The sequence below is a fragment of the Musca domestica genome, unplaced genomic scaffold (assembly GCF_030504385.1).
Source record: "Musca domestica strain aabys unplaced genomic scaffold, Musca_domestica.polishedcontigs.V.1.1 2, whole genome shotgun sequence".
NCBI lineage: Eukaryota > Metazoa > Arthropoda > Insecta > Diptera > Muscidae > Musca > Musca domestica.
Genome location: NW_026712249.1, coordinates 29,853,351 through 29,872,156, shown reverse-complemented (window position 1 = coordinate 29,872,156; position 18,806 = coordinate 29,853,351). Strand labels below are relative to the sequence as shown.

The 18,806-nt window shown below is 36.8% G+C and overlaps 2 protein-coding genes across 3 annotated transcripts; one reads left to right on the top strand and one right to left on the bottom strand.

Annotated features, from left to right (window-relative positions):
• The first annotated feature begins 552 nt into the window (after window positions 1-552).
• LOC101894653 (monoacylglycerol/Diacylglycerol O-acyltransferase) lies at window positions 553-12,133 on the top strand. Of its 2 annotated transcripts, none has more exons than XM_059122064.1 (4): window positions 553-1,488; window positions 1,587-1,725; window positions 9,241-9,907; window positions 11,334-12,133. In XM_059122064.1, exons 1-4 carry the CDS (start codon window positions 1,461-1,463, stop codon window positions 11,439-11,441), a joined length of 942 nt encoding a protein of 313 aa, XP_058978047.1. In that variant the 5' UTR covers window positions 553-1,460; the 3' UTR covers window positions 11,442-12,133. The 2 variants fall into 2 exon arrangements, with proteins under 2 accessions (XP_058978047.1, XP_005182340.1); XM_005182283.4 differs by having other exon boundaries at window positions 554-1,506.
• A 1,995-nt stretch (window positions 12,134-14,128) lies between these two features.
• LOC101894492 (mannosyl-oligosaccharide glucosidase) lies at window positions 14,129-17,414 on the bottom strand. The gene is made up of 2 exons (XM_005182282.4): window positions 15,842-17,414; window positions 14,129-15,778 (listed from the first exon to the last, which is right to left on the bottom strand). The coding sequence occupies exons 1-2, from the start codon at window positions 17,138-17,140 to the stop codon at window positions 14,471-14,473; spliced, it is 2,607 nt and encodes an 868-aa protein (XP_005182339.1). The 5' UTR covers window positions 17,141-17,414; the 3' UTR covers window positions 14,129-14,470.
• Window positions 17,415-18,806: the final 1,392 nt, after the last annotated feature.

The following is an 18,806-nucleotide window of genomic DNA, read 5'->3' as shown; positions in this document are numbered from 1 at the left end:
TTTTTTTTGCCAAAATGCAAGAGCTTGAATTTCATGACATGTGGTTGAAACAAGACGTTGTCACATGTCAGACAACAATATTTCCATGAAATAATCTCCAAACATTAAATTCTACGGATTTCATGAATTTTTCTGAATTTATGTATCCCGGCGAATATTTGGAGGTGTTGCAAACTGAATAACAAGGTTGTTGTAAAAAGTGTATTCAGGTGTAAACATAGTGTTATCATGGTAAACAGCATTAATGGGAACTGGGCTTAAGTTTAATTCTTAGACTTTTTCTTAGACCATTTTTTTAATTTTTGTTTAATTTGATATTAAATTGACGGAAATGTAAAAAAATGCCAAGAATTATTACTCCAATTTAAAAGAAACATAAATAAATATAATTTGTTTAGTGTAAACGTTAGGATAACGGTCCTTCTTGATATTTACCCCCAATGAATAATACTTTACGTTACGTTTGTGACTAATCCCATTCGCTGTGACAGCTGCTGAGCGCCAGTCAAATTGACAACAGCAACAACAACAAAGAAGTAAAAAAATCATATTTTCGTATATCTGACAGTTGATATTTGTATTGGCAAAAATCAGTGTTTTTCTAACTGAAAGGGGTGGTTGTGGGCGAATGTTTCGCCAGAAAATCCTAATTCTGATGAAATTTGGAAGGAAAAGTAACAAAATTCTAACGTGAAGATATCGAAATTCTAAAATATAAAACACTAAATTAAAAAAAAATCTATAGAACCGTAAAACAAGTGCTTTGTGAAAAATTAACTATTATTAGCAACAAAAACAACAACACACGAACAGAAAAGCAAACAACATTGGGGATAAACTGACAATGAGAGCAGCAGCATAGCATGGTGTTAAAGAATTCATAAAACGAAATAATAATGAAACAAAACAAATGCGAAAATAAAACATAAACAAATGGCAACATAATATACAAACAATATATTAATGAATTATATACATATCTAGATATGTATGTTTGTAGATGTTTTGCTAAGAAAAAGTAAAAGCTTGCTTGTAGACCGCCTCAAGTTAAAGAACTGAAATTGGGACGGTACCTATCAGCCGACAAAACACAACAAGAACAACTTGTGACCACATGAAACGCCGCGAATTCAGGTTTTGTGCGCTATAGGTAGGGAAAGAAGAAAAGAAGAGCCAACATTATTATTGACTGGGGAAGAGACAACAATAAAAACAACAACAACAGCATTACCATAATAACCCCAGTTTATGATAATTTAGCCAACATTAACATTGGCAAATAAAAAAAAAGACAACACAACAAAGAAAGTTTAAAAGATTTCGAGTCTTTTCTCTTCTTCCATTTCAAGTGGATTTATCAGAAATCTAATCCAAAACGAATACCGTGTGTTAAGCTTACTCCCAGTTTGTTTTCCTCCCATCCATAATAGCCCATCCCCAGTACAATCATCATCATCATCATGGATTTCATACAGAATATAACAAAAGGTCTGCTAGAATTTCTGTGTAAGTAGAATTTTTTACTTGTCAATGCTAACGAGGCTTTCTTTATTTACTTTTTTTATTTGTCTTTTTTTACGTTTCAGCTTCATATATTGATTTGGATTATTCTTTGTGGCTGTATCGTCTATTGACCCCACTTATTGTAACATTCCTGCTGCCACTGGTATTTGTGGCCCTAATTTATATATCCTTTCTGATATTGTTTATCTACAAATTACATAGGTAAGTCTGCAATTGTATAAAATTACAATTGACAAGTTTCTAGAAAGAAAACTGAAAACTATTAATGCGTCAGACGTCAGAGAAACTACGGCTTTGTTTGTTTTGAATATCAGCGAGGAGATTAAGTGGTTGTGGCAGCGCAAACACTTATGGGGGGGGCCACACGTTATCGATATCTTTGCCGGTGATTAGAAAAACCGGTATTAGTTATAGTTGATCCTCTTGCCCCTGATAACAGCATAATGTATTACGTTGTTTAAAATGTTGTTCATGCTGGACGATAATCAAATGCCATTGGCAGTTGTATTTTTTAATAAATACGATTATATGAAATCTATAAATGTATAATTGTATCGCCAATATGGGAGATGCCTTACCTACCACAACACAATGAGCAATGAATTTTTGATTAATTATATTTTAATTACTTTTTTTTAATGAATTTACTGGCTATTTACTCAAATTACACTGGACGACAGAATAACTACAAGGTGAGATGAAAAATATGCAATCAACTTCAGACTGCTGTCATTTCTAAGCCACTCGTCCGACCGCAGTTAAAATTATTCCAATGACAGCTCATTATATTGTTTACAAGCGTACTAAAGCATTTTGGTGAGAATTTACCAGAAAAAAAGTTATTCGTGATGGAATTTAAGCGTGATAATGTGATTTCCTTGAAAACCACAAGTGGCTATCGTTAGAGTACTCCAGCATTTAAATGTGAATAAATCTTTTGTGTCTCGTACCATCGCTCGTTACCGTGATACTGGTAGCGTAGCCTGATGTCAAGGAAGTGGACGGAAGAAAACAGCAACAACATCAGCAGAAATGGTTCGAAAAGTAAATAAGTGACTTGATCGAAACTCGCGTCGCAGTGGCCGAAAAATATATATCAACTTCTACGAGAAGATCTTCTCCTGGTCTTCTATGCAAATATTGAAATATGGGTAAAGTCATTGAAATTCCAAATATATCTTACACCGCAAAGGAAAGAAAATAGACTCAAAAAAGCTAAAGAGTTGCTTTGCTTGGCTTGACTGCTGGATTTGGTTTTCTCCGATGAGAATTCATTCGTTGTCCAGCAGTTTGCAAAAAAAAAAAAAAAACAAAATGATCGTGTTTACTTGCCAAAGAGGTCAGCTGAAAATGTGCACCTTCGGTTGGCCACCAGTACTCAAGCGCCGGCCATGGTGTTGGTGTGGGCCGCCATAACAGCGGATGGTCGCTCTCCGCTTGTATTAACCGACCGTGTCACAAAATAAATGCCGAATTATCGCGAAAATATTCTGGATGTCCTATTAAAGCCTTGGGCACGCAAACATTTTGGTCGCAAATCTTGGACATTCCAACGGGATTCCACCACCATCGCACTCAGCACGCGCCACCCAAGAATGGTTACAAAATGAAGTTTCTTGCTTCATTTCCAGCGCACAATGGCCAACAAAATCTCCGGATACCAATCCGTTGGACTATTGTGTCTGGCGTATTTTGGAAAGCAAGGTTGGCACTAAAAAATACCAAAGTGTCGATCACCTCAAGCAAGCGCTTCGCCGGGAATGGACCAAAATGCCGCAGAGTAATATTCGGGCAGCGTTTTTACGATTTTATTGGCCGTTTGAAAGCCATAATTCTTGCCAAAGGTAACTAATTCGAACAAATCCGAACTTATTCTAAAAATTTTTCCGACATTTTTTGCTTTCATTTAAAAGAATTTGAAAAAAGAAATGTAAAAAATATGGCGTTTGACTTTGTTGCGGTTTTTTATCTCACCCTGTTTGCTTGGTCTTAAAGTTGTACAATGTTTTTAAATTATTAAAGTATTTTAAAGAAATACTACAGGCCTAAAAGGTTACCAATGTAAATGTGAAATAAAAGCAACTTTCTAGATGATTTTTTTCAATATTTTCATTTTTTAACAATAAATTAAAAAAATATCTAAAGTTATATTTGAAATGGTATTTATCATTCGCCTTCCTTTCCGTATCACCACAGAGAAACAGGCCCAATATTTTGAAATATTTTAATAAATCATTTCGTAGTTTATTTTTCGAACTATTTCGTTTTTATCTGTTTTATGATTGAAAAAGTTAGTTCCATAAACACACATCATTACTGACACACATTATTGACACCGACGTCACTGAGTGCAAAACAAACACAAGGTATTAACTTCCGCAACAAATATTGTTTACCTACCAACAAAACTGGTTGCTTGACGTTATTCTTGATTCATTGATAAAATCCCCCTCATAATTCATTATTTTTAAATCCATAAGGTTTTGTGCGATCCACAAAACGTCATTTACTTTCAGCTGAAATTGGCAACGAATAATAAATTTGAAACAGAAATACATAAAATTTAAATGCATTTTAAAGCAAAGTTTTAATTATATACCGGTTATAATATTTGACAACGACTCACTCATAAAAAAAGAATTTCCGATGAGTTGTTTACACTTCTAATATTAATGCTGTCACACAATAACTTAACGTGTTCTTAACTAACTGTCACCTTTACACCTAATTAAAAAATTGATATCTTAGCGTATATGATAGGGGCAAAAACTAGCAATGACCGTGGCTTAGAAATGACAGCAGTCTGAAGTTGGTTGCAGTTTTTTCATCTCACCCTGTATAAGTGATAGGTCAGGTGTGAAAATTGGCAATAACAAAAAACTCCTTCTAGTACCTTCCCCACAGAGGGTCAAAATTTAAATATTCACAACGCTTATAAAATGAAAAGAATAGTCCGATTATCTTCAATTATGGCATAACCCAATATATCCACCAACTATATATCCTGTATACCTTCTGGTACCTCCCATAGAATTTTGAATACCCATAAAACTGTCATAAAATGCAGCATCCAATTCTTTTCAAACTTGGCGATTCTCAATATTTCTACCAACACAAGATCAAGTGAAGATGGGATACAGATTAATGTTCATATGCTGAGCGACTGACGCTTTTTAAATTATTTTCATGATTCAGTTATAAACCCTAGTGGTCAATATTAAATTACAAAGTTCAGTGCACCGCAACCATAAAAATATCTGTGATCGGCAGAAAATATATTTAACATTGTATGTCTGTCCCAAAATTTGACACAATAGTTTGCATTGTGTCTATGATGGTTGGTATTGAAAAAGAGTCATATTGGTCTGTCCACGTTTCCGTATAAGCCACCCTGTAATGGTACCTCCCGAAATTCGGTATTTTGGTGCATTTTCTTATGGAATTGTTTCAAGTTTGGTATTTAGGGTTTGTAATGCACTCTACCACAGGTGTCAGAACATAGCCCTAATTGGTACACATTTTACTATAGCCCACTTTAGGCATCTACTTCAAACCACAAGAATCCTCTTGCCACAAGAATTCTCTTGCAGGGAACATATTCGATTCAACCGAATATAACGCCCATGTTTACTTCTCCATTTTTCCCCCTCTGAATAAGTCTAGCACAATTTATACAAAGAATGGGAATTGTTTTGAATTTTTTTCTTTGTAAACAACGAAAAACCTTGACATTGCCAAACAGAAAACCTTTGAGTTTGAGCGCAACATGTGTTTCATTATTATTTGTCAATTTTTAAATACAAAATATATTCAGTTTATTTGTGGTTTTAGGTCAAAGTATTTATAATTTTTCATGGTGTATGTGGATTAAAAAATCGAAAATACAAAATGGAAAATACCCTAGTTTCGGTGGGGGTTTTCTTCAGATGGAGGGTGCTTATATAAAAAATATACAGGGTAAAAAAAGCGTCAAACGCCATAATATTTTTCAAAATGTCGGAAATAGCATCAAAATTTAGAATAAGTTTAGATTTTTTCGAGTTGGTAACCTTTGGCAGGAATTATTGCCTTCAAACGGCCATTGAAACCGTCACATGCTGCTCGAAGCACACGATGCAACCAACTTCAGACTGCTGTCATTTCTAAGCCACTCGTCCGACAGCTGTTAAAAGCCATTGAAATTCCAAAAAGTTCAAGAACTTACACCGCAGCTAAAGAAAATAGACTCAAAAAAGCTAAAGAGTTGCATCACTTGGCCGAAAGTGGTGAACTGTCGAATTTGGTTTTCTCCGGTGAGAAAACATTCGTTGTTCAGCAGTTTGTAAACAAACAAAATGGTCGTGTTTACTTGCCAAAGAGGTCAGCTGAAAATGTTCACTTTTGGTTGGCCACCAGAAAGAACTCAAGCGCCGGCCATGGTGTTGGTGTGGGGCGCCATAACAGCCAATGGTCGCTCTCCACCCGTATTAATCGACCGTGGCATCAGAATAAATGCCGAATATTATCGCGAAAACATTCTGGAGGGTGTATTAAAGCCTTGGACACGCAAACATTTTGACCGCAGACCTTGGACATTCCAAAAGGACATCGCTCCCAGCACGCGCCACCCAAGAATGGTAACAAAATGAGGTTCCTCGTTTCATTTCCAGCGCATAATGGCCACCAAAATCACCGGATACCAATCCGTTGGACTATTGTTTCTGGAGTATTTTGCAAAGCAAGGTTGGCACTAAAAATACCAAAGTTTCGATCACCTTAAGCAAGCGCTTTGCCAGGAATGGGGCAAAATACCGCAAAGCAATATTCGGGCAGCGTGTGACGGTTTCATTGGCCCTTTTGAAGGCCAATAATTCGTGACAAAGGTGACCAATTCAAACAAATCTAAATTTATTCTAAAATTTTATGCTATTTACGACGTGTTTTGCTTTCATTCAATAAAATTAAAAAAATGTAAAAATTATGTCGTTAGACCTTTTTTTATCTCACCCTGTATATATTCATTGAAAATCCTTTCAACGATTGACAACTCCTAAAAAATCATCAGTTCCTAAAATATATCCTATTAATAAATACCATACAAATTTCCATTCACCTTCACTTGCAATTGCTCCGGCGTCAACGAGCCATCATATTCAATTGGTTTACCTAAAAAAGTACGAAATTTGACAGGAAACCCACCATAGATGGGAAATCACCACTTTCGGTCAAGCGAAGCAACTCTTTAGCTCTTTTGAGACTATTTTCTTTCCGCTGCGGTGTAAGGTCTTGCACTTTTTGAAATTTCATTGAGCTCGTGGTGCTCATTTTTCAATATTTGCCGAATGGAATATTGCGATATGTTCAGCTCACTAGCCATTTTTCGGCCAATGCGAAGCGGGTTTTGATCAAGTCACTTCTTTACTTTTACGAACCATTTCTGCTGATGTTGCTGTTTTCTTCTGCCCACTTCTTTGACGTCGAGCTACGCTACCAGTATCACGGTAACGAGAAATGGTACGAGACACAAAAGATTTATTCACATTTAAATCCTGAAGTGCTCTAACGATAGCCACTTGTGGTTTTCCAGCCAAATATAAAGAAATTACACTATCACGCTTGAATTCCATCACGAACAACTTTTTTCTGGAAAATTCTCACCGAAATGTTTTTGTGCGCTTGTAAACAATATAAGGTGTGTCTGGTTACTTTTCCTGCAGGAATTGTCCAGCAACATCTTTCTGAGAGAGTAAGGTAGTTTTATTCTCTTTTGCAAAGAAAATGCGAAAAGTAAACAGACGGTATTCCTGCAGAAGCTTGCAACTAATCAGCTGATTTGTCAAAACAAACCAATTTGTCCCCCATAAGGAGAATTAAAACAAAGGAAGCAATACTAATTTTACAAGTTTTTTAAATAAAAATGTTGGAAATAGTCGTTTATTTTCTTATTGCATATTAACATTTACGTTTTTCACATTTTGTAAAGTTGTTCTCCAAAAACCATTAGTCTTGCTAATTCCAAAAAAATATTTTCAAATTGAAAGCACAAAAAGAAATAAACAAACAATAGGTGTGTCTGGTTACCCTAAAATTTGTAACAATTGTTACAAATTGTTGCTGGAAGTCGTCTGTTAACCCAAAATTTCTGCAAAGAGAGCGGTTGGAGAGAGAAATTTTGACAGTTCTTTCAGTGAGAGTTTGCAAATTCTTGCTGGAAAAATTTCTTCTTGCAATCACTTGCAACTCTTCTTCTTCTCATTCATCGACATTCAATCAGATGTTTTCTATTAGGTGTGTCTGGCTACTTTTCCTGCAGGAATTGTCCAGCAACATCTTTCTGAGAGAGTAAGGTAGTTTTATTCTCTTTTGCAAAGAAAATGCGAAAAGTAAACAGACGGTATTCCTGCAGAAGCTTGCAACTAATCAGCTGATTTGTCAAAACAAAGCAATTTGTCCCCCTTTAAAAGAATTAAACGAAAGGAACCACCACCAACTTCACAAGTTTTATAAATAAAAAGGAAATTGACAATAAAATAAAAATATGAGCAATAAAAGGAAGATAGATTTGATGTGTTCCGCGGAATTCTTTAAACCTGTTGCTAATGGCATTTGTCTAAAAATTTTGGAAATAGTATTTTATTTTCTTATTACATATTAATATTTATGTTTTTCACATTTTGTAAAGTTGTTCTCCAAAAACAATTAGGCTTGTTAATTCCAAAACAATATTTTCAAATTAAAAGCACAAAAAGAAATAAGTAAACAATAGAAAAAATCTGATTGAATGTCGATGAATGAGAAAAAGAAGAGTTGCAAGAGATTGCAAGAAGAATTGCAAGAATTTGCAAACTCTCACTGAAAGAACTATCAAAATTTCTCTCTGCAACCGCTCTCTTTTGCAGAACTTTCGGGTTAACAGACGACTTCTAGTAACAATTTGTAACAATTGTTACAAATTTTAGGGTAACCAGACACACCTATAAACAGCTGTCACTGGAATAATTTTAACAGCTATCGGACGAGTGGCTTAGGAATGGCAGCAATGTGGTTTGTTGCTTGAGTTTTTTCATCTCACCCTGTGTATCTTCTAAGTGTGGTTTAGCTTTCCACCCCCCATATCTACCTCTAAAAACTCTTCAATAGTCTAGATTTCCTATTGATTTTAGTTGAATTTCCTCACCTCAAAAGAATTTATAAAATATTGTAATAAACACTAACTAAATTCGTTTACTCCATCAAAAACTCATTGCATGATGTAATTATAGTTCACATATTGATATTATTATTTGTTTTTTTTTTTTGGGTACTAACTAATATTTATCAACTTTGTTGCATTGATAAATCCATCAATCATTTGCATATAACTAAGATGGGGGGCTGCCTGGTCATCGAGAACAAAAACAAAACAAATATTTCTCTCTAATCAGTAGTGACTAAACCAGAAATGATTTTATTGAAAAAAAAAGAAAAATCAATGGACATATGTCTGATAGCAAATCATAACATGGAACCAACCTACTTCACTGATGTGGTGATGTAGGTAAAGAATTTTTATTAATATAGGCAAAAGATAAGGCCTGGAGGTATTTTTGGGGGGTTATTGATGATAATAATGGTGATAAACAGAAATCATACGATATGTGTAGATCGGTTTTAAACAACAATCTTTTTTTCCTGTAATGACTCATAAATAATTTTTTTGTGTTTTTCTTTGTTTTTTCTTTTCTTTTTTAATTACAGAGAAGTCATTTTACGATCGGTACGCTCAGATCGCAAATTCTGGGAGGTTGGACGTAAACTTGTCGCTGCCATATGGGATGCCCATGCCCGCATCTATCATGGCTACGAGGTGATTGGTATGGAACACATTCCCAAAGATGGTCCAGCATTGATTGTCTACTACCACGGTGCCATACCCATCGATATGTATTATTTAAATTCACGCATGATGTTGCAAGAGAATCGTCTAATCTACACCATTGGTGATCGTTTCCTGTTCAAGCTACCCGGTTGGGGTACAATATCTGAAGCATTCCACATTAGTCCCGGAACAGTGCAGTCATGTGTCAACATCTTACGAGATGGCAACCTATTGGCCATATCACCGGGTGGTGTGTATGAGGCACAATTCGGTGATAACTATTATGAATTGTTGTGGCGAAATCGTGTGGGATTTGCCAAAGTTGCGTTGGAGGCTCAGGTGCCAATAATACCCTGTTTCACACAGAATTTACGTGAGGGATTCCGACAAGTTGGTATTTTCCGTACATTCTTTATGAAACTCTATAATACCATTCGAATACCGGTGTATCCCATCTATGGTGGGTTTCCTGTGAAATTTCGTACTTTTTTGGGTAAACCAATTGAATATGATGGCTCGTTGACGCCGGAGCAGTTGCAAGTGAAGGTGAGTTGGAAAATTTATATGATATCTATTTTTTAGGGGTTTTCAATTGTTGAAAAGTTTTTCAATGAATATATACAGGGTGAGATAAAAAAATGCAACAAAGTCAAACGCCATAATTTTTAATTTCTTTTTTTTTTTTGGAATTTTATTGAATGAAAGCAAAAAAAATCGGAAATAGCATCAAATTTTAGAATAAGTTTAGATTTGTTTGAATTGGTTACCTTTGGCCCGAATTATGGTCTTAAAACGGCCAATGAAACCATCACACGTTGCCCGAATGTTAATCTGCGGTATTTTGGCCCATTCCCGGCGAAGCCTTGTTGATGTGATCGACAATTGGGTATTTTTTAGTGCCAACCTTGCTTTCCAAAACAACCCAGACAACAACAGGCCAACGGATTCTAACCCGAGATTTCGGTGGCCATTGTGCGCTGGAAATAGAGGGAGGGACCTCATCTTGCAACCATTATTGGGTGGCGCGTGCTGAGTGCGTAGGTGTTGAGTCCTGTTGGAATTTCCAAGGTCCCTCCAGAATATTTTCGAGATAATATTCGGAATTTATTCTGATGCCACGGTCGATTAATACGAGCGAGGAGTGACCATCGACTGTTATGGCGGCCCACACCATCACCATGGCCGGCACTTGAGTTCTTTCTAGTGGCCAACCAAAGGTGCACATTTTTACCTGACCTCTTTGGCAAGTAAACACGATCATTTTCTTTGTTTACGAACTGCTGGACAACGAATGTTTTCTCATCGGAGAAAATCATATTCGGCAGTTCACCACTTTCGGCCATGCAAAGCAACTCTTTTGAGTCTATTTTCTCTCTGTTGCGGTGTAAGTTCTTTTTGGAATTTCAATGGCCTTACCCCGAGCTCATTTTTCAATATTTGCCGAATGGAATATTGCGATATGTTCAGCTCACGAGCCATTTTTCGGCCACTGCGACGCGGGTATCGATCAAGCCGCTTCTTTACTTTTCGAACCATTTCTGCTGATGTTGTTGCTGGTTTCTTCCATTCACTTCCTTGACATCGGGCTACGCATCCAGTATCACGGTAACGAGCGATGGTACGAGACACAAAAGATTTATTCACATTAAATTGCTGGAGTGCTCTATACTATAGCCACTTGTGGTTTTCCAGCCAAATATAAAGAAATCACACTACCACGCCTAAATTCCATCACGAATAATTTTTTTTTTCTGGAAAATTCTCACCAAAATGCTTTTGTACGCTTTTAAACAATATAATGAGCTTTCACCGGAATAATTTTAACAGCTGTCGGACGAGTGGCTTTGAAATGATAGCAGTCTGAATTTGGTTGCAGTTTTTTCATTTCACCCTGTAGGGTTTGACATTAAAAAAAACGTTAAGTCTTATATTTATTTAATACATTTAATCTCTGTTTTCTCTCTCATCGCAGGTCGCTCACGCTCTGGAGGATTTAATCAACAAACATCAACGTCTACCCGGCAGTATATTCCATGCCTTACTCGATCGTTTTCCGCCATTTAGAAGCAAAAAAGATTAAGACCCTTGGGGACAAGGATAAAACCTCATTACAGTTAACAAACATATTAGTTTATTTAAAAAAAAAACAAAATCTCATAACTGTGTTAATTTTTTTTATTTTAAATATTTTCCTCATACATTTTATTATTATTTTTTTTCTAGCAATAAGTAAAAAGTCAACAATTTTTAAATTTCACAAAAATGTATTCGAATGAGATTTAAGTTCTTGGGTAAGAAGACAGTACTTAAGCTTTGGTTGTAGATAATTTTTTTTTTAATGTATGTTATAAGTATTTTAATAAATAAGAACTATTGTGTATGGGTGGAGAAATGTTTTGGCGGATAAACAAACCAAGACTAGATTTTTACAACCTAGAATTTTTATAAAGATTTAAAAGTATTTGCATTCGAAATTTTATTAATAGCCTAACATTGTTACTTTCTTAGTTCGAGTTGCATATGAATTGCTAAAATAGACTATTTAAGAAAAAAAAAAACAATAAAACAGAACAGAACAGAACAGAACAATACATTTGAAATGTAACCAAACACACATGATCATTTGAATATAAGACTATAATTGAAATACCTATATATATATAAAATTGTGTATATGTATGTATTTATGAAACATTGCTATTTATTATTAATAAAACAAATATCAAAGAGAATCAAAGAAAAGAAAGTTGAATAAATTCTTTATTAACTTAACGTTGTTTTGTTTTTTTTATGTGCGTATGTGTGTTCTGTCGGGGATATATTGTTTTGTGGGTCATTAACACTATGCCAACTCCGACTTTCATTTTTCAATGCAAACTTCGGTTCTTCGCCTTTACCTTTGAAGATGTTTTAATTGAAAAATTGATAAAAATTTAAAATTCAACTCAACAATTTCTTTTTTCCCAGTAGATTAGGTAAGGATACCTTATAAAACTACACACGGAGACCTATTATTGGTTCATTGTGTTCATCCTAAAGTTTAAAAGTGAAGACCAAAAAATATGTGACAAAGACAAAGATGTTGTCTTTATGCACTGTAGTCTTCTGGCTAACTGAAGAATAAATATCTTCTGGCTCAGTTTCGGAGAATGAAAACAAATAGTGCAGAAATTGCTTTCCCATTAGCCTATGTCTAACACCGAAAAGAGTTGGGCAGTTGCAAAGTACAGGGTGAGATAAAAACAAACTGCAAAAAATGTCGGAAATAGCATCAAATTTTTGGAATAAGTTTGGATTTTTTTTGAATTGGTCACCTTTGGCACAAATTATGGCCTTTAAACGGCCATGAAACCGTCATACGCTGTCCAAATGTTGCTCTGCGGTATCTTGGCCCATTCCCGGCGAAGCGCTTGTTTGAGGTGATAGACACTTTGTTATTTTTTAGTGCCAACCTTGCTTTTCAAAATGCTCCAGACACAATAGTCCGACGGAGATTGGTATCCGGGGATTTTGGTGGCCATTGTGCGCTGGAAATGAAGCGAGGAACCTAATTTTTTAACCATTCTTGGGTGGCGCGTGCTGAGTCCTGTTGGAATGTCCAAGGTCTGCGATAATATTTTTATATTTTCGCGATAATATTCGGAATTTATTCTGATGCCACGGTCGATTAATACGAGCGGAAAGAGACCGTTGGCTGTTATGGCGACCCACACCATCACCATGACCGGCGCTTGAGTTCTAGTGGCCAACCGAAGGTGCATATTTTCTGCTGACCTCTTTGGCAAGTAAACACGATCGTTTTGTTTGTTTACAAACTGCTGGACAACGAATGTTATCTCATCGGAGAAAACCAAATTCAGCAGTTCACCTCTTTAGCTCTTTTGATACTATTTTCTGTTGTTTCTGCAGCGGTGTAAGTTCTTGCACTTTTTGGAATTTCATTTAGCTTTACCCCGAGCTCATTTTTCAATATTTGCCGAATGGCCATTTTAACTCGTCGGCCACTGCGACGCGGGTTTCGATCAAGTCGCTTCTTTACTTTTCGAACCATTTCTGCTGATGTTGTTGCTGGTTTCTTCCATCCACTTCCTTGACGTCGGGCTACGCTACCAGTATCACGGTAACGAGCGATGGTACGAGACACAAAAGATTTATTCACATTTAAATGCTGGAGTGCTCAAACGATAGCCAGCCAAATATAAAAAAATTACACTATCACGCTTGAATTCCATCACGAATAACTAATAAAAATAGTAATGAGCTGTCACTGGATTATTTTTAATAGCTGTCGAATAACTAATAAAAATAGTAATGAGCTGTCACTGGATTATTTTTAATAGCTGTCGGACGAGTGGCTTAAAATGACAGCAGTCTGAAATTGGTTGCAGTCTTTTCATTTCAACCTGTGAGTGCTCTACCGTTCTAGTTTCTTCCTCTTCTTAACAAAGCCTGCAGTACTCAGTGTCGTCGTCTCCCCACATACAAGTCATGGCTCTTATGTTACAGTGACCTGTGATAAATCCCACCACAAGTTTTAGGTCTGATCCCTCGCAGTCCTTTCGGTCCAGTAAGCCCACGTTATAGCATATATAAGGTGGACCAGTATGCCCTTCGGACAACTATGTTTGCTCTCAATAACAAACATAATTGTTATTTGAAATTCAAATCACAATAGAACAAAAACAATTATGTTTACTGTCAAATCGTTTGTCAAAAGTAGTCTTCTTGTTCCCCACCTTTACAATACAACAAATTAAAACACTCGACTTTGTTTTTAATTAACTGTTGTCCTTTTCCTTTTTATTAATCATCGTTTTGTTTGAATTTTTAAACGATTTCAATTTAAATTTGATTAAGTTTGGCCTTCGTTTTTTTTTTTATTCAATTAAAAATTACAAATTTACTAATTATAAATACAATATGGATTAGTTGTTGTATGTTCATCTACTCTCCAATGCCATAGCTACAATGGCATTTTGAAATTATGCATCTACAACAAATTAAGTATTTTGTAGGTCATTATCGCTTTTGCATTATTTTCTTTTAATAAATTACAAAATTGTACTAATTTTCTTTCGTCATCAATGCAATCTCGCCAAATCTCTTCTTTTAATATTGCTCGGACATGATTAATACAACCAAGGAACTCCAACCGGTGAAGGGATAACAGCCTTTACCCTGACCCGTGGTATCATCGTATTGTTCCCACAGGTAGCCAGTACGTTGGAACTCTCTGAATATGTTGTGTATGAGATTTTCTCGCAGCTCTGCATAAATGTCTCTAGCCAAGGCCGCATATGGACCTTCGATCATGCCATAGTAACGCAAAGCTTTAACTGCCAAATAGTTGATATTTATCCAAATTGGGCCCCTCCAATATGGAGGATCGTGTTCGGTATTACGTTTTAGGTACAACGGTGATGATTTCGACAAAGACCTTAACCCGTAAGGTGTCCATAGTTTCTGGGGGTCACGTATATCTTTGAGCAGTTTACCCAAATACGGTGAATCGTGATCTAGTATTTCCAGCAGGAAAGGAAAGAGATTTACATAACCGAAGGTGGAATCAACAAATTTGTAATCCGGTTGTTTCAACGTCACTCGCACCATTTCCATTTGCTGATGGTGATTACGTTGCAAATTTTTCTGCGTCAATTGAGGACGTTTCAAAACCACCGAATCACTGTGTAGACCCCAATCTGCATAGGTCTCCGTGTAGGGGCTTAGATGTTGTTCATTCAAGACCTCGTTATCCTTTAAAAACCCTGCCGTTTCATAATATTTATGATCATCTTTGCCCAGTATAGTTGAAAGCTCAGCCATGACACTTGCTGCAAAGGCCATCCAACATCTGATGTCGACATGTCGTTCCTTACTGGTCGGATGAGAACTTCTGGGGAAATCATCTAAGCCCGAAGTAAGTGTCTTGGGATTCAATTCCCTTTCCGTATTCGCATCCCGGCCACGCCATTGATAAGTGCCAGGAATATCACCACGTTGGGTGGTATTATACCAGGCAAACCAGGCCTGTAAACGTGGATAGATTCGTTCTAAAGTGTCCAAACGACTTTTTTGCGATAATTCCTGTTTATGATGCTTTAGTATTTTCTTCAGAGTCAGCAGGAAAGTTGGAGGATTGGCATTGGTGTTACGTTGTATGACAAATTCATCGGGCACCTTGGCTAATGCCTCTACACCCAGTATCTGTTCTCTTGGTATCCAGCCTTCAATATTCAGCAAGTCAAACCAATGACTTATGATATCCAATTCAATGTCAATGTCCCAGGAGGAAATCAACAGGCCATGGAAACCTTCATCCCACAAGAAACCGCGAGGGAAGAACGAACGTGAAGGCACAGCTGTATACAAAGCTGATTTCCAATATGGCACAGGATTGGTGGTGTAAACAGATTGGACCTGAAGAAAAAAAAACATTAATCCCATATTTTGTAACATTTTGCACCCCATCTATTTGCCTACCTTACTGGATCCATAGAAATAACCAATGCCTCCCAACATGTTGCTCAATGCATATTTGGCAAATTTAATCTCATCATTGGAAAATCCCTTTGCCTTCAAATGGAATGTATCTTCAAAACGTTTATCAAAAGCATTCAAATGTGACTGCAAAGACTCGGTATATTCTCGTCCCGTTGGAGGTTTGGGTATGGTTTCACCAACCGAGAATCCTGACGTTGATTGATATGTTATGTCCAGTGTAAAGTCCACCTCTGCTGTGATTTGTATGGCAATGAAATTAGGATCCGCCGGAGCCTGACCATTATGCGATATCATTTCGCCGGGCAGTCCAATATAACGATGACCCTTTTTATCGGTAAATGCACGGAAATGACTAAATACAGTCTCCTTTAATTTGCTTAGGGACGGTGCCAATGTGGACAAATACGATTTATGTAGTATGCGTCCCTTCACAGGATGGAATCTCAGCTGGAACTCCCCCAGCCCCAATGTTTCGCCATACACTCCTGGCTCTGGGCTTTTATCGTCCGACACATATTTAATGTGGCCATTTGTACGTTCATCCAAGGCCACATACCATATTAACGATATCGATTTGTCCCAGGCTCGAGTTGTATTCTTCACTGAAATCCTAGCAGTCCAATCTCCACCAAATTGCTTTCCACTGGGATATTTAACAAACGAAGTTTTCAATTCAAAGGGTAAGTCATGGATCTCCTGGACACCGAAACTACGACCGTCATGATGTGTCCATCCATACTTATCCAAATTATCACCCATATCACACCAATGACGTATACCCTTGCCACCATGACCCAAATTCGAGGGTGTATACCACATCAGGCCCATTACCAGTGAGTGGGGATCCCGAGTTTTCATACCAAAATAATTCAAAGGACGGTAGGAGCCCCAATAACGTTCAGGATCATCGAGGCCAGCTCGTGTCACCATTTTTTGATTATCAAATGGTGTATTTACACGTGTCTCCAAATAGCCCTGATAACAGAAGTAGGCAGCTACTGCCATACACAAACTCCCGGCCAATGTCTTCCATTTGTTCAGCACAAATTTCGACGATGGCTCCTCAAAAGTGGCCTTCTTTGGATGTTTTCCCTTGGATGTCTTATTGATCAGCGATTCCGATGCAGCCGTTGAGGAAGTGGTACTTGTGGTTGTTGTACTGCTGGATTTCGTCGAATCGGCATTTTCACCAGCACTGTGTTGTTGTTGTTTGCTAGTTTTTTGTTTACCAGATTTCTCCCCTGAACTTCCACCCTTGTTATCGCGCTGCCGAGCCATGTTTTTGCCGAGATTTATCAGAAGAAAAAAAACGAATCTACAACAATTTGTTTCTAAATTTCTGTATTATTTTTCAAAATAGCCACCATTAAATATAATTTATTTTAAAATTTGTTGATTTAATTCATTTTGAGAATCAGCGAAACACGAGAGAGTGAGTCCGAGAAAAAAAATTTGCAACTGATGCATCTCCAGACAACGAAGTGGAACTGATTCTTTTCGACGGCGGCAATTAGACTTGTGTAAACCAATCGGCGGCGGCAAACTGTGCTTTCTGTGTACCATGGTAGAAAAATACAGGTAGATGCATCAACGCTTGGGAACATTAATATGTTTTTTTGTTTTTTCAAATATAAGTAGATTTTTATGTGTTTTCTTATACGACGTCATTCGGAGGTTATTATAATACGCATTTTCACAATTTTTACAAATTTAAATAATTTTTCATTCAACATTTTTTATTCCAAAATTGGTTTGACAGTTCATTGTCCCAGCTGCTGTGTCGATGCGTCTACCTATATTCTTCTACCATGCTGTGTATTTTGTACACAAATGAGTATAAGAATGAAGGAAGAGGCAACAAGCCGAATGTATAGAATGCGGAAGAGGCAACGCGCCGCAACAGCTGTTTGTTCAAAGACTAATCGAAGGGGAGAGTGTCAAAGAGGAAGCCATTTACAGTACACACAACAATGCTAACATTCAAAATTTAATTGGTGTCGGATTTGGAGGAGGTTTGTCAGTTTATGGTGAAATGAGAAGAGGCTGGGAAAATTGGAATTTACAAACCTCAGGCATTCAAAAATACAATGTTGGGCATCTTCACGACTGCCACATGCATCGCAAACATCTTTATCAACTGCTCCAATGCGATGTAGAAACACCTTGTCATGAGATTAAGCAACCATCAACCTATTTATTAATTTTGTTAATTTTGTATTCTTCGAGGATAGGTTCAGTTTGAGGTACTAGGGACGTGCAAAAACATTTTCGCAAATTTGGAAAAAGTTTTTCTAATGGTTGTTGAAATTTAAGTTAATTCCTCGTTCCAGTGATTGGCAATTTTGTGTTTAATCATCATTAGAGCCTCATTAGGCGTGAGCTCAGAGCTAACAGGGGCGCCAAATTCAGCATCTTGTTTTGCAAGATAGTCAACCTCTTCATTGAAAGAGATACCACGATGCCCAGGATTACATATGACATGACAATGTTGAAAATCTGAATCTTGTAGAATGTTGTGGAATTCTTCATCCAAAAAGTTGTCCGAGTTATCAGTAGCCAAAGCCTTGCAGGCAGCAAAACTGTCTGTAGAAAGGAAACATTTATCTTTTCTGTCTTCCACCGCAATCTGAGAGCCTTTTTAAGGGCAAAAAACTCACCAAAGGTGGATGAGGTTTTAAAGCCAATATTGAAAACAAATCTTTGTTTCTTGAAGATGTTGTAGATTCCCCAACCATTGTTTTATTTGCGACGCATCGGTCAGACAACTGCCCTGTGGGATAGCATTTGTGACAGTAACTTGATTATTTCCAAGTTTAAGAAACCTTTTTGAAAAGAAGTTGATTCAATTGGAGATTTGTTGGTTCAGGCTGGACTAACAGTTCTGGAACAGACCAATCTTTCCAGTTCGGGAACAGAGCAAAATACAACACTATAACATTTGACA